We start from the raw sequence: 16,778 nt of genomic DNA, 5'->3' as shown, positions 1-16,778 counted from the left end.
GGTTAGTCAATATTGAAAAAATGGAGATTTGAATTAGGCATATTGTTATTTGATTATAAGTCTATTAGAAATTATTCATATAATCATATCCATATTATGTTGTTGTTAGTTAATATTTAATACCATTATGTATCAAATTAGGTTAATAAATTATTAGCAATTGTGAATATATTTTTTTTTTTTTTTTATTAATTTAGAAAATCTACGATCTGTATAATATTACACAATAGGCAGAATTGATGACAGATATAACACTATATACATACAAAAAAAAAAAAATTAACATGAAACACAAGATGAGGGAAATCATCCAGCGATGGTACCCTCTAAGAATATATTTAAAATTCTCTTCAAACACAGATACCACCTTCCAAATCTTAACATTTTTAAGAAAATTTGAACTGTACAATTTAATTTAAGATACTATATCTAAAAACATACATTAAAAAAACAATTGTAATTAATGTAATGACTACAACTAATGTTGCCGATGTATTGTTTGGATCAATAAAAAAAAAAAAATTCCCTTCACACTATTTTATATAATCTATGGAATTGGAATTTTATAATAGACTTTGTATTGATTTGCGTTATCACATATTAATATTGTATTAAGTAATCAAAATCGTACATTTTTAATTTAAAAAATGTTTTACTAATTAATTTTATTTGATTGAAATTCATACCATAGAGTAAATTAAAAAAGAAAATGTTATTCTTTTCAACGACTTAATCCTTACTACAGTTCACCAACAGTTTTTTTAATGTATAAAAGTTAAAAATTCAAGTAGGTACTATTTGTAGAAAAAAAATCATTCAATTCCGACGAAGGGTTTGTGGTGATCATAATATTAATAAAAACTCAATTTCTAAGATATCTAGTTACAGTATATTTGTAAGTGCCGGAACAAATAAAATGTACCACTTATATTGTTGTCGTCATCCATAATAATAATAATATATCTATATTCGAACGAAGTTTTCAAAACAAACCAACAAAAACATTATGTCTGATAGTGTTTCAACACACCTGCAGACTAATTCGATATTATTGTTTCTTGTATTAATATTTAATGAAAATATCAATAGCAGTTAATACATTTGTATATTATAACCTGTAGTGTGTAATAATATTGATAAACAAACGCAACCGCGTAACTTATTATAAAATAATTTTAGCTTAATCCCTATATTAAATGCAACGTAATATGTGTTGTGAACGGAGTAAATTGCAACGATTGGAGTTGAATGTATGTAGTCCGTAAACGATCGTCCTATGGACATATATTCACCGTCTGAGCATATACACCGACAGTGGTAGGCTTTTAATGGCCCGTTTTTCATTGTTTTTCCGGAATCGCGCAGCCCCGGGTTTTGTGGCCTACATACGATCGGGCGTTAACGTTCTCATATAAAATTACTCGCTTATGAGAAATTCCGAAGAGTATTTGCAGTTGTTTCAAAGGCCTACCCGTTTTGGATCGCATATATATATAATATATAATATATATACTATTACGGTGCACAAAACGTCTGGGGTATAAATTTCGAATGCGAACCGTATGGCTGAGGGGAGAACGTTGCTTTTAAGGGTCTTGAATTTATGGGCTTATAAGTCGATACTTGTTTGTACAGATGATTTGTACGTTTAGCTGTGCGGAATGGAACGCGGTAAAATATAAATAGGTACTGAACTAACCGAATTGATCCGTCGTTAATATAGTTCATCCTGTAATCTAGTATAATCTGTAATGAAATGAAATTGTAATATTTTAACTGCAAACGTCTATTATTTTTGAATCGGTGTTAATTCAATCGGATGTCAAACAAAAAATATTTTTATTAAAATATTTCGTCTATATATATGTAATGATACCATAGACGTTTTTCTCTTTTTAAAATAGGATTTTGCATTTACATATAATTTTTTGTTTATTACACGTGGTTTTTTCCTACATTTTATGCTGTTTTTACATTTTCCAAAATGTTCAAAGATGAGTTGTGGGGATATTTCTCTCGGAATTGTAGAAGTGGAATAAAAATATTGTATACAATAATATCTTAAATACTTATTAAATTTGGTAAATTAACCGTACCAAAAATAAACACCTTTATAATATTATAATATTTTTTTATTGTGAACTATTCAAAAAAATACCGATATATTGTACATGAATATATTACGATTAGACTCCTTATGTTTTCTAGTGACCTACGATACTAAAGTATTTTTTGTAAGGTTAATTGTATTCAATATGATATGAAACCTATGTAGTACAAATAAACGTATGTATAAGTCATATTTGAATAGAGCTTGAAATACATTGAAGATCACATTTTTTTTTGTCAAAACATATCTAATTAATAATTATAGAAATTGAAAAATCAGTACTATGCATTATCTGAGACAATATTTGTATACATATATTTTATTTTATGTATTGACCCTCATGAAATTATTAAATTGTATGATATAGTAAAAATGTATATAGTGGTGAATATTTGTTAAAAAATCATAATATATATAAATAATATTATAATTGACAATGGTAGAATCAATCGTATTAATTCATAAATTACTCATAAGCTTAACGTAAAATACATATATTGTAAATTGTAGTTAAAATCACCTTGAAACAATAAAAACAGGGGCGATACAATATTATATATGATTTTTTTTCCTTGAAATAAATCTACAATGACAACATTTAAATATAATTCAATAAATTGTATTTATTTGGATATCATTTATGTAAATATCATTTCAATTCCTTTATACTATATTCACAATTTGTGATTAATAAATCTTTATTTAAAGTTAAAGCTAATAAATATTTAATAAAGTAAAGTAAAATATTCATGAGAAAAATATTTATTTCGAATTATTATAATTTCGTTAGTGATCTAAAAGACATTATAAAAAATGCATATTTAATACAGGGTGAATCCCCAAGCATGCTCACTCCTATTATGTCATCACTTACAGCTTGTGGCAGTAGGTAAACTCGTGTACTGTGGCGACACACTTTTGTTTTTTATATGACAACCACCATTTTTTACTGTAAATTATCTAATGGATAATTTTTAAAAACATTTTGATGTAACTTATTAACAATTTGAAGTGCTTATTATACTTGGACCATTTTTACAAATTTAAATGTTGATAGATTAGCATTAATTATAATAATTGTCAAGTCACTATAATCCTCATATATTCTAAACTCACTGTTTTATAAAAACCTATAACTATTATTCTTAGACTCTTAGTACACGTTAAATAACTCAAAAACTACTCGTTCAAATTGTGATTTTGATACAACCACATTTTTAGAAAAACTAGCAGAATAATTTACATTTGAAAAATAGAAGTTTGTGGTTCCATAGACACCCTTTAAGTAGTACAAAAGATCAAAAGAATTTAAAAATATGGTATTTACGTATATTTGAAAATTCTAAAAATTAGATTTTGAATTACATTTCATTATTGATTAAAAACAAATGGGGTGAGCATGTTTAATGAATCATCCTATATAATATGCTATTATCGTACATTATATTTATGCATAAATATTACATTCATTTATCCTTTATTTTTTACTATGATGATAAGTTCAAAGTAAAAACGGATACATACTAATATTTTATTATTAATGAGTTATTACAATTTGTTTTTAACACACTATTTTGTATTTCAAATACATTTTTCTTAACCACTTAAATTAAATACTACTAACTATGGCTAGTAGACCAGGTCAATACAAAATATTTTAAAAACGTATAAACAAATGTATAAATGTATTAAAAAAAAAACGTACCTACATATTTATTTATAAATATAAATTTATATTTTAATACTGCACTAGTATGTTTGTTGTATTTTATTATAGTATTATCATTCCAATCTAGCTGTTTATTCTTATGTAAATGCCCAACGAACATTTAGTTAAGGCACATAGATCGATATTTTATGACTTAATAATATTTTATTTACCATGATTTATAAAGTTATAACTATTAAATTTGAATTCATTATATTAAAATCAAAAAACGAGGTTTATTTATACTCAATATTAGAGTTGTAACAATATGAACAGCATACGAGCATACACAGTCCCAACAAATAATATACAGTTGTCTATTACACAGACACGAGACACATAGTACCTACACGTAAATCGGTGAACGAATACTAGTCACATTATTATCTACTGTCCGAGGTGAATAATATTGTTATTTTCTTTTTAATAAAATATTGTGGGAACTTTATTTTTTGCAATAATTGTAATTAACATTCATTTATAGATTACTCACGAGTAATAGCGCATAACACTGAACGATAATTAGCAACAAACAAATTCGTCCGGAAGACAGTGACATTTTAATATCTACGTTTGACTGACGTGTGATGGCATAGTATTAAACTTGTACTTGATGATCATACCATACGCATTACATGTTTTGTGTGTCTTAATATACTGTGCAAAAGTACAATGTGCAGAGTGCAATCAGATTTTTGAAGTAGCATTTTCGTCCAAGATAAAACAAAAATATCTCTCGTTGCTCGGTCTCCTTGTTGTTACCCATTTCTTAAAAATTACAATTTATCTTCGCTTTAAGATTCTCTGTGAAACGAGACTTTAATGTATTGGTTTTGCAATAAAGTGTTATTTATTATTTTTCCTTTTTAAGTAAACAACCACTATTTAAGATTAGATGAGTATCACAAAAGTCTCAACAACTTTATAGAAAGTTACATATTATTGTTGATACCTTAAAGAGGGCATTGTTCAATTTTCATCGTAGTAAGTTTAGAATTATCAGTTATAAATAAAATCAATTTAGGTTGTTTTGTCGTGATTTAGGTAATATGATTTGAGATACTAATACGTTTAAATTTACACTGATCGTTTTATTACTTAATCGTACTTCACTTAATTCAAATTTATATCCACACATAAATAAAAAAAAAACTTCAATAACACACAATTTAAAATTCGTTACCTATTATTAATTATAATTAATTTTATTACACAACAACATACATTATAATTTTATTCTGCATGAATATTATTAATATTTAAATAAAATATGTTACTGCATATATTTATCAGATTAGTTTGTACTTGTATCCGTTTTTTAGTACGCATGTACTTAAAATTGGCGATTTTATCAATATATCAGATTATAAATATCATACAAATGCCATTTGTGTGGGCACGTACTGATTATTAACAAATCGAAAAAAATGTACAGATAACGATACAAATATTTATATTTCAAATTAAATTGAATAACAGAGTTTATTTGTTAGTTGATATAGAGTGGTGATAAAACGTGGGACGTAAAATAACTATGTGGTATTAAGTACCTATACACTAACGCCATTAGTTGTTGAAGTGTTTGTGTGAAAATATCTCTATAAATCATGATTAATTCAATAATATTTTTTTAGATATTTAAATCAGAATAAACACGTCAGATTCTATCAATTCATATTATATCATTGTTGTTTTTTTATATATATTAAATAATTATGTCTTATTGGTTGTTGTGCCTTAAATCTTAACGCAGAGATTGTAAATATTTAAAAAAAATAATAAATAAATCATAAGACTTCATGTCGTACCAAGTATAAAATAGAATATTAGTACATACTATATAGTATATTTAGCGATAGCTTATATTAATTTTTGAAGTATGTACGCTTATGTGATTTATGTGTTTTTATCTGTTTTGTATTACACGTTACATACCGATTGTAATATATAACAATTATAGATAATATATTATTTGCCAACAAAATCGGATAAAATATTTGTGATAAAATATATACAATTGATTATTTGATTACTACTACACAATTGTAATATTATATTGTATTAGTTTACGTATACAAACAGGTAACAGTTTAAATGGTTATTAGAATAATCGTATATTTGAAGAGATGTGATACTGTGATAGTATTATAATGTTATTAACACGTATTAACACATACATTAGAAATACTGTACGAAAAAAAGTCCATCGTCAAAAGTCACGACGGTTTTAAATCACCAATTCTAAACGTAAATGAATAATTGTATTAAAAAGCATTACCAACAAGTTCAAAGAAATATTTTAAAACTTAAATGCATCAGTTTTATTCAACAAAATCAACATAAAAACAATTTGTCAGTCAAGTACTCTTTCAGTTACCTTGCATTATTTTTTGGTTAGTATTTAAAATTGTATTTTTATCAAGTATACTATAAATAAGATAGATATGTATATACATCGCCACTTAACATTTTATTGAGATAAAATTGTCATCAGCAAATATCTGTCAATATAATTTTATATACGATTGGAGACTTTTTTATTTATTGCGTGAACAGAAAAAGTATTTATACTATTTTTTTTTGAACTTTGTATCGATTGCCATTAAAGTATAATAACTTTATAAACTTTTAGATTTTTATCCAACGAAGAGTTCTTGAAAACATCACGTTTACGTACGTACTAGTTCATAATAATATCATCGTATCGTGATTTGAAACCGATATATTGTTCTGTCAAACCAATGAACAATAGAAATGGTTCCAACTAACTTATATAATAATCGGGTCCAGCACAACAATAATAGACCGTTCCTCCTTCATCAAGGCGTCTGGACAGGATAAACGGATATAGAATCATTTAGCAGTTGGTACAGTAAACATTTGTTTATTAGAGAAAAACAATACTCTTATTGATATTGTTGTAAACAATATTATGCAGACTTACACCATTTACGCACAAAATATGTAAATGGCTAATAACATTAAGATAATAATAGTATCTTTTACAAAATACCAGTTAAATAAAAAAAATGTATAAATTGGATTGCTTGTCATATCTATTGATGTAAAAACGAAAGAGTTACGAATATAGATTCAGAACAAAATTTTGAAGGACAATATTATTTTAAAACTGCATCTGCCTGCCTAGTTTGTAAGTCTAATGGACCATTACATACAAAATGAAAAACATTTACCACAAGTATATAATATTGTAGATCACAAATGTTGCTACTGCACAACAATTTCCGCAAATAATAGACTAAATAATGATCAATACCGAATAAAAGTACTGCATAATTTTTATTTATCTAACCTATTCATTGATTAAGCATAACACAATATTAAACGTTGGTCAACAATTTAGACCATTGCAATGTCGGTCGTCAAGTTGTGACGTACGTATAGTCGTAGTCGATGTAGTTTACACCGTAGACAACTAAAACGGTTAAATTGTTTGTAAATTGATTATTCAGATAAAATATTTTAACAACTAATTCGTTTAAAAGTTTTGGAACTAATATAAACATTTGACAGATTCAATAAAATATAGTTCTTCAACTAACTAACCTTTTTTTTCCCCGTGTATAATAGTCTTCTTTTACTTCAATTTGTTTGAGTTGAGATCTGAAGTCATGAGCTAATACCAAGCGGACGTGTTTGATTTGGTTTAGGTACTATTGCGCTGAATATACAGAATAAATATCACCTAAATGAATTACCTTATGGCTTAAAAACAACCGTTTCAAAGACGTTACTTTTTCCCTGTTGATATTATATGTAGTGAGTAACTTGTTTACATGCATAATGTGATTTATGTAAATGAGTAAAATACGCCTATATAGAAAATTATAACATTATAAAAAATAAATTAACAGTCTTTCCTTTACACACACTTTATCAACACAAAAACAATGATTAAAAATTAAAAATTAAAAAGATTACTATTTAAGTCTTAAAATAAGATACGAATTTGATTATTCATCCATAACTAGACTAATAAATGGTTGATAGATAATTAATTTATCGATGGATAAAACAAAACAATATATTTGATATATCATTAAATTAATAAACACTTAAATATTATAGATTTTAAACTTATTTAAATTAAAATTTTCTAAAAAAAATGTATTAAAATAAGTCAGTCTAAGTATAAGAATGTTGTGGAATTATCTGTATACTGGTAAATGATAATGGTGACTAACCACCGTGGTGAATGGTGTGGATAACTGATGCTAATTGAATAAAATAGTTGAATAATTGATATTAAACCGTATAAATTAATTTTACCGAGTACCAAGGACTGAGATATAATTAACTAAAAGCGACTAGACGCTGAGGTAGGAGAAATGGTTTTTGCTAATATCTCTTCCCCTTCAATAGTTTCTTAGAGTTCCTTTTATAATTGGAAATATGAAACTATCAAAGTTCCTGTGATGCTGGGTTTATTTTCATACGTTTAAACATATAATACTCAGTACTCTTATAAATGTAGGTATGTAAATCGTAAATTTATGTGCAATTTTTCAATTGGCTATCGGTCACATTTATGTAATTTGTTGTGTAGAATTATTTTGTTGGTTTTGCTTGGACTGCTTTTTAGAAATGGTATACGAAAATAAAATCGTTAGATGTCACTGATCATCATATTATTATATTATTTTCACGAGCCCCCCACACGTTTTCTTCAACCCTATCTCTGGTCCACAAATTACGTTTCTATACCAGTAGATTACATCTTATTGGCCCGTGCTGAATATCAATAAACCGAAAAATATAAATAAAAATTCTAAATAAATAATAATAATATTATGTTGGTTGGAATAAAATACTCTAATAAAAACTCAAGCTGAACATTTTTAAATATACGATGAATGTAATGTTTAAAATATTATTACTCAAAGTACCTATGTCACATTGCCACAATGTATGAATTGTTCATATGTTGAGCGTATAACAAATATTATAATTTTTACGAACAGAATTTAAAATATAATTTTCATCAATGATACGTGGAAAGATGATTTATGTATAAATATTCAATTACTAAAAATGCACGGTATTTATTTCTAATAAATAACTGGTTGTTGATTATAAAGGGTTTTATTATCTCTAGCTGCAATGAATAAAAATCAATTAATTCTGTTGATTTATAAAGTGGACAATATTTTTAATCTCGCAAACAAATACGTCAAGGATTTTTTGTAAATATTGCCCATTTAAATGTTTATTTTATAAATATTTTTAAAATTAAAATAAATATTATTATAAATATATTCCATTCATTAATAGCGATACCAAATTTGCAAGTTTCATGACTGGAGACCAACTATCACTATTAATAACTACTAACGTTCCAACAAAAGCATAGGAATGTAACAGATATTTATTTTTTTAATTACTACGGTTGATATTGTTTATGTCTTTAAACTGATTATTGTTGAATTAAAAAATAAATAAGTAACCTGCAGTATTCTTTAATAAAAAAAAAAAACACTAAACAAATATGAATAAGAAAAAAAACAATATTTTAGTGCGTTACATTATTATTATTTGTTATTGTGTTTCATTTAATTTTTCAATGACATTTTTGAAACCTTGTGGGATGGTTATACTGCTGAGTGCTTACACAGTTCTCCACTTTCTGCTGTTTCTATATAGTGATCTATCATTTTCCAGTGGACTTTGGTTTTAATTGAAGGTCAAGACAACCGTTATATAATGTACGCGTCCTAATAAAATAACATTAAAAAAAAATGAAATTTCGTTCTGCGTCAAAATTATCAATAATTGATAATACGTCATTATTATATTACCTAATATTTTCAGTAGCCCAAAAAACTAACTTATTTAGTAAAAAAATTTTATTATTAACAGTATAATTATTACATATTATATTGACGCTATTCGTTGGAGTTTTTATCGGTGATATAAATGTAACTCGATGTCGTCTGTAATCAATACAACTATGTCTTTAAACTTAAGCCGACAACGTTAGTATGCATTTATAATTTCTAGTTAATTTAAAGCTTAAGCTTTGCCTTAATTATTATCTTTGGCGGTAACTTATACATACATAATATAATATCGCAAGTGCGTATACAATGGAGATTTATGTGTGGATTTCACTATCCCGTCATAATAATAAAAAAATCATTGGTATAAGTATCTACGAACAATTGTGATGCAGACTTTAAGAAAAACGGTCGATTAAAATTAGCATTTCATCTATAGCGTGTTATCAAAAATGTATGTAAAAATAGAAACGAAAACATTTTTTAAATGATTATTATTTATTTTTAATAAAATACATCATTATTGTGTTCGACATCCCCTCAATAGCCGTATGCTGCGTAATACATTTTTCTTTCGATGGACACGTTTGTTTAATGGACCTTTGCATTTTAATTCCATTTTTGAAGGTTAATATTTCAATTTTACTAGAAAGTCACTTGAATCAATTGTAAAATAAACGACGTAAGTACGTTCCATGTGCACGTATGTGTTTAATTATTCAAAATTATATTTTTTAGAAAAATGTTTAACCAATTTGTTGCCCACAAATTACATTAGTTTTCTCTTGACGTGCTGGCAATTGAAATTAATCGAACGTTTTTTCTCTCGTCTTTTGTCATGAAATGTGTGTCGATAATCCGCGTAAAATAACGACTCGTAAATTGTCGTGCGTTTCAACACCGTAGGAAATTGAGTTTGTTCAAACAATTGTAAAAACAAAATTATATTGTATTTTATAAACGAATAATATCGGGAACGTCCGGAGGAAACGAAATGAAGAATCCATTAGTGGAAGAGCAAAATGCGCACGATCGTAAACAGACTGAACTCGAAAAACAAAAACCAATTTCGGACAAACTATATAAATCACCGTCGAACGTTTTTCGCGTCGCCACCGTGGGTAGGTATAGTGGACGGGAGCAGTAATTTCTGTAATCTCAAAAATCACGTGCGTCCCTTGGCACGTACTCTTTCCGACTTGACCTGATCTGATCCTAGCCGACCTGACCCGACCCCCCAGAGTAAAACCATAAAAATATAGTTTATTTTGTTATAGAAGTCATAACGAGGTCGTTTTTAATTAATCTGCTAGGTAGGTACTTTAAAATTAGTTTAACTTGGTCGGATGATGCACCATAATACATATGTCGACCTAGTATAATAAACATATTATTGTAATTTGTAGTATAACTAATAAATAATAACTATATGTACCTAACGATACAAGTTAAAATGTATCTAATACAATACCACTATAATATTATTGTCATTAGAGCCTCTCATCATATTTCAACAGACAATTTGAAACTATCACTTAAGATTGGTGGTGGTCTTTGAAAAAAAAAGAACTAACTATTGTTCTATAATTATAGGTATATACCTAATGTTGATAGAAAGGTGACAAATTTTGAGACTTGAATGTCTTTCACAACGAGGGCTGATCTAGCACCCCAACCATATTAAATCGACTTTACAGTTCTCATGTTCGCGGTTTTTCGTTACAGGTGGTTTGACGACTGACGAGATATGACCGGTATAGGAAGGTTTGCCGGACTCCCGGAAAGTCACGTGACGGCGACGACGACTTCGGGCGAACGGTAAAATACACGAAAATCCGGATAGAAACGACCGGAAATCAAAATCGAACGGACGCCGGACGCGGTACTGACTCGCTCACGGTCAGGGTGATTCGCCGGCCGGCACCGTCATGTTCAACCCGCCTAAACTTCACAAGCACGACTGGTTCATGACCATGGTAACCACGCTGATCGAGTCGTCGGTGAAAGGCGGCAGTGGCGGCGACCACGGTGACGGTGATGACGACGACCACGGTTGGTCCGGTCTGTACGGCCCGAACGGCACCTTCGACGGAGGCGGCGGCGGCGACGGCGACGGCGGCCCGTTCAACTTCACCGTCAAGCGGGCGCTGGACGCGATATTTGAGAACCAGCTGAACGTGGACAAGGTGCTCGTGCTGTACCTGGAGGTGGCCATCGTGGTCGCGTACGGCGTGCTGTTCGTCATCGGGCTCGTGTCCAACGGGCTGGTGTGCTTCGTCGTGTTCCGGCAGTGCGGCAAGAAGAACGTGCCCAGCCAGGGGCCGTCGCCTCGCAACCTGTACATCGTCAACCTGGCGTTCGCCGACATCATCATGTGCGTGGTGTGCATGCCGTTCACGTTGTGGGCGCTCATGTCCCGCCGCTGGACGTGGGGCCTGATCATGTGCAAGACGGTGCCGGCCGCCCAGGGCGCCAACATAACCGTGTCCGCGTGCACCATAACCGCTATCGCTCTGGACAGGTATATTGTTGCAGTGGATTATCCGATTATATTATATCATTAAGATATTGTAACCCTCCAAATTTTAACGGCCTTTTGGCTTTAAACTTGCAAAAATCATTAGCGTCTTCGCGTGCGGGGCTGAGACTTGAGATCGGAACGCCCATTTTATATGCGTATAGACGAGCGCAACGTATAATATTCAACGTTATAAACTTATAATCACAGCCCTTTTATGTTATGTTTCCTATCGGCTTTGACTTTTTTTGGAATCTGGTGAAGCCATTGTTATACCGGAGTCATTTACTGAAAATCGTAACCCAAGTGACCGAAAGTAGACCGCGGGCGTTTATGCTCTCAGTGCCCGCCCCTCTGAGACTATGGCTGAGTGCCTGAGTAGGTGACATATAGCGTCATCTTGACAGTCGATGGTTGGATAAATAATGGATACATTCACGGACAATGATACGATACGTCACTCTTTTTTATCACCCTATCGAGCTTCGTCAACCATAATATTGTGGTTTCATTTGTTCCATTAAAAAAATGTTGTATTTTGCATTTAATCGATCATCAAAGCAGTATTGTCAATGTGTGTTTGTATAGTTGATCTACATAACCCATAATTAATACATCGATATATGTACTCTATATATTTTGAATCACCGTGAAAATTTGCTCGAGTGCGCAGAGTTTCAGGGACAGCAAACATTTTTACAGTCCATATTTTTCTCACAAGCGGTCTATACATGACCTGGAGGACAATGGTAATGAAATTAACATTACAGTGCACCTACTGCATCGCCATGATGGGACACGGAAACTCTAGTTAATTTTTAGTTTCCTGTAAATTTCATTATATATATACGCCATATAAGTCTTTAATGAATGTTCATAATAATAATAATTATTATTATAATAATATACTGTGGTCTGTATTAAATATAGAAACACAGAAAAGATTAGCTTCGTAAATCAATACACTTTTTGGATGACAAATTTCCTTTTTATTTAGTATTAAATATTATACAATAGCCTAGCATGGACAGTTGGACCTGTTCACCCCTTACAAATATAACCGAACCGTTCAGGGGCAGCTATAGCACATCCCGCTGCCTCTGTGCGCATGCCTATGCTTGAGTATGTCATTTTTTCATTGACCGTAAATCTATTTATTAGTTTCATATATCTTCCGTTGTAGAAAAGCGTTCTAAGAGTATCTAACTTTATTTCACCAAGGATTTCGATCTTGTAAATCGTGCATCTCTTTGAAATATTTTGGGGGTATTTACAACTAACTAAATTAGATTTTTATTTTAGTTGGATTTGATCTATTTTATTAATTACTGTCGACACCATTACTGGTATTGTTTGACCGAGAACGGTTTTACCACAGGGTTTCAGGATCATATTATATTTTAATCGTCGTCATTATCATCAAAATCGTATCGTCATCTCGAGAACTCAGACGAATTGCGATCTACTTGACTGATCAAACCAACAATTCGTTGTCTAAATGCATGCGAGATCGTATTGCGTCAAGGTAAAACGTTTATAATTTATTTCGTAAAGTGTTTTACGAAATAAAAAACAAAACCGAAATCAACCAATCACGCGCGTGTTTGTTTTAGATTGTCGCATTGGTATTTTTCCAATTTTGTTCGGTCTTACCGTTCGCCATAATATTCAGTTACCAATGCCGTTTTATCCGTACACAATATTATTGCGGTGAGTGATACAGCGTTGGTACAAATTTGACAGTTGTTGTGGTGAAATAAAAAAATGATATGATTATTGCTGGGTACGTTTTGTGGGAAATACCAAACAGCCGTTTCCCATAACGATAGCGTAATGTGACTTTTTTCATTTCCTTTGACAATTTCAACACTGTTACGCATTTATTTTTTACCGTGACACATTTTGCTTACATTTGTTATTTAATTTGAATAGTTTTTTCAGTAAAATATTATGTAAATGACTATACTGAACATGTACCTATTAACTTACAGCGCATTCCAATATAGATTATGTTTTATTCATATTTCATAAATAAACAAATACACTTAATATGACCATGGTCTGCTTATCAATATTTTAAATAAAAACGTGAAGTTCAAAATATGAAATCAAAAACAGATACCATTTCTTATGGCATTATTTTAAATGATTAAAAATTTAGTAGAAAAATATAATTTAATTAAATCATCGATAAAAATTAAGTATGAAATATTTTTAAACTTGATGTCTGGTAGATAACAATAGATATCTATTTAGTGTTTGAAAATTTCATGAAATTTAAAAAAATGAAATATTTCCGTGTTTTAATAAGTTTTGTTTTATTTTTAAATAAGTTTGATATGTATATATAACTGTCATAAATCACCTTCATAATTGTATGGTACTTAATTGTATACATAACTTTTGGTATTATACATTTAAAATAGTATTCAACATTTTTAAATATTTTAATGTTTAAATAATATAAGTTGGTATACAATAGTATACCTACTGAATTCTTACATTAGAATTTAGAACACTGAACATTGTGTTAAAAAAATTAATAAATTGTGTTTTTATTTGTGTTAAAAAAATTTCAATGTTTCAAGTTTTTGTGAAATATTTCACCATATACTGAAATATTTCATACTTCAAACACTATACCTATTTAATATTTATATTAAATTTCCAATATAAGTTAAATATATTTAAAATGGTTTTTAGTAAAATACATATAACTGTACAAGAATAGGTTTACATCACACATTACGTAACAAACAATAGTAGGTACTAAAAATAAAATTTACTTTTACCATGGTTTAAATGTCTCTGGTATAAATGATATACATAATCAGATAATCTGATTTTTTATTTGAGCTCTAAAGTTTTCAGACAAGTATTTTCAACCGGTGAACAACAGGTTTTTATAAATAATTTTCACGTATAATTTAATTACTCTGGGTCTTTGTTCATACTTATAATACCTATTTGGCCCAAGTAACTTTCACGACTAAAGGAAAAATGAAGTTACGGGTGTCAAACACGTAACTTATCTTATTAATATCAACAAATTCAAGAATCATTTTTCTTTTACCGCGTCCCCCACCCCTATCATACCTTTTTTTAATGTGTGTCTCTGAAAGTTAATCATTTTATATAATTCAGTCTTAGGTGCTACGTATCTGGACAGTCCCAGTTAGGCTCCTATGATAATCTATTAAATTTAAGGAAATCGCATTACATTTTGATGTAAGCCATTCTAAGTATTTACTCGTTGAGTAAAATATTAACTAAAATCTAAGTCACAACTTACAGTTAAGAACTCTTCTGACAATCGAATAATAACTGACAGCTGGACATTGCTGGACATTCTAATTTTTTTTTCTCGTACGACTGATCATATTGAATTGTGCAACATACAAAAAACGACCAACGGTGCCGGTTTACTGAAGCCGATCGACTATTTCGACTATTATTATATTCATATAAGCGGTACACACAAATAGCTCTGATGTGGAGCAAATAACCCTTCACCACTTTTGGACCTTCTAGTTTTTATGTGACGAAAACCAATGGATTTTTATATATCAATATTAATTTGGTATGAAAAAATATCGACGCCCGATTAATATTTTAATTTATTATAACAACTCATTAATAAGTACATATTGCATACAAGAGGAGAGTGATTTTCATTTATTAGAGCTCATTTTTGCTATTGACTTAGGCTGTATATTTTTCTACAAACCAAATATAGTTTAAATATTTTTAGGCAAAGGAATCTAAATAAACAATAAGCAGAATTAAATTGAAAAAAAATCAATAGGTAGAACAGTTGAGATATAATATAATTATTGAAGCGTTAAAGTTGTATTGTACAATAATTAAATACCACATTTTTAATGCAAATATAAATTATTACACTTTGCATACCTACCTACCATAAACTACATATTTTTTTATATTTTTTTCTTCATTGTTTTAACCATTTTTTCAATGTCTGCTTTCTACAAAATATTTTTTATGCCAAACAATTTCGTTACTTTGCAATTTATAATAGCAAAAGCTTTTGTTATTTGAAGTGGTTATTGCTTTTAACTGTAACGACAGACAAAAAAAAAGTGATGAATGAACCGTCGATACTATTGTTATAATGTTGTGATGATGAAATATATACGTGATTAAAACATATTTTAAAATACATTGCATGAATGAATATAAAATGAAATAAAATAAACTGAGCTGTAATGGAAATTAAAAAAAAACTTATCAAGTATTACAGAGCTTAAATAAAAATTTAAAAGAATGGAAATTTTTTGATCAAACATATTATATTTTCAAGAAAAATCATATATTCTTTGAGTCATTTAAAAAATATTATTTAAATTCATCATTCAACTTGCGCACCAATAAACGTCAAGTATAATTAATATAATAAATTATCAATTCATCAGATAATTATTAATATTTCATGTCGACAAAGAAAAGAAAGCGTCACATACAGATATAGAACAAAATATTTCGTTAGTATATACTAATATGTTTGATATGATATTATTGAATAATCTCAACTGTACATAGATATTGCAAATCTTAATCGCATTATAAATATTAAAATCAAAGTTAAATAAAATTACATATTTATTATTATTTATTACCTATGTACTC

The 16,778-nt window shown here is 29.1% G+C and overlaps 1 protein-coding gene across 1 annotated transcript in view; it reads left to right on the top strand.

Annotated features, from left to right (window-relative positions):
- The window catches only part of LOC132945057 (neuropeptide Y receptor type 2-like), a 75,218-nt gene that overhangs the window by 20,402 nt on the left and 38,038 nt on the right, over positions 1–16,778 (top strand). The window contains exon 2 of the mRNA XM_061014677.1: positions 11,339–12,134. Coding sequence (XP_060870660.1) covers positions 11,542–12,134 — 593 coding nt within the window. The 5' untranslated portion in view covers positions 11,339–11,541. The remainder of the gene's footprint in view (positions 1–11,338; positions 12,135–16,778) is intronic.

Source organism: Metopolophium dirhodum, chromosome 5 (assembly GCF_019925205.1).
Source record: "Metopolophium dirhodum isolate CAU chromosome 5, ASM1992520v1, whole genome shotgun sequence".
Taxonomy (NCBI): domain Eukaryota; kingdom Metazoa; phylum Arthropoda; class Insecta; order Hemiptera; family Aphididae; genus Metopolophium; species Metopolophium dirhodum.
This window is presented reverse-complemented; position numbering and strand designations above follow the sequence as displayed.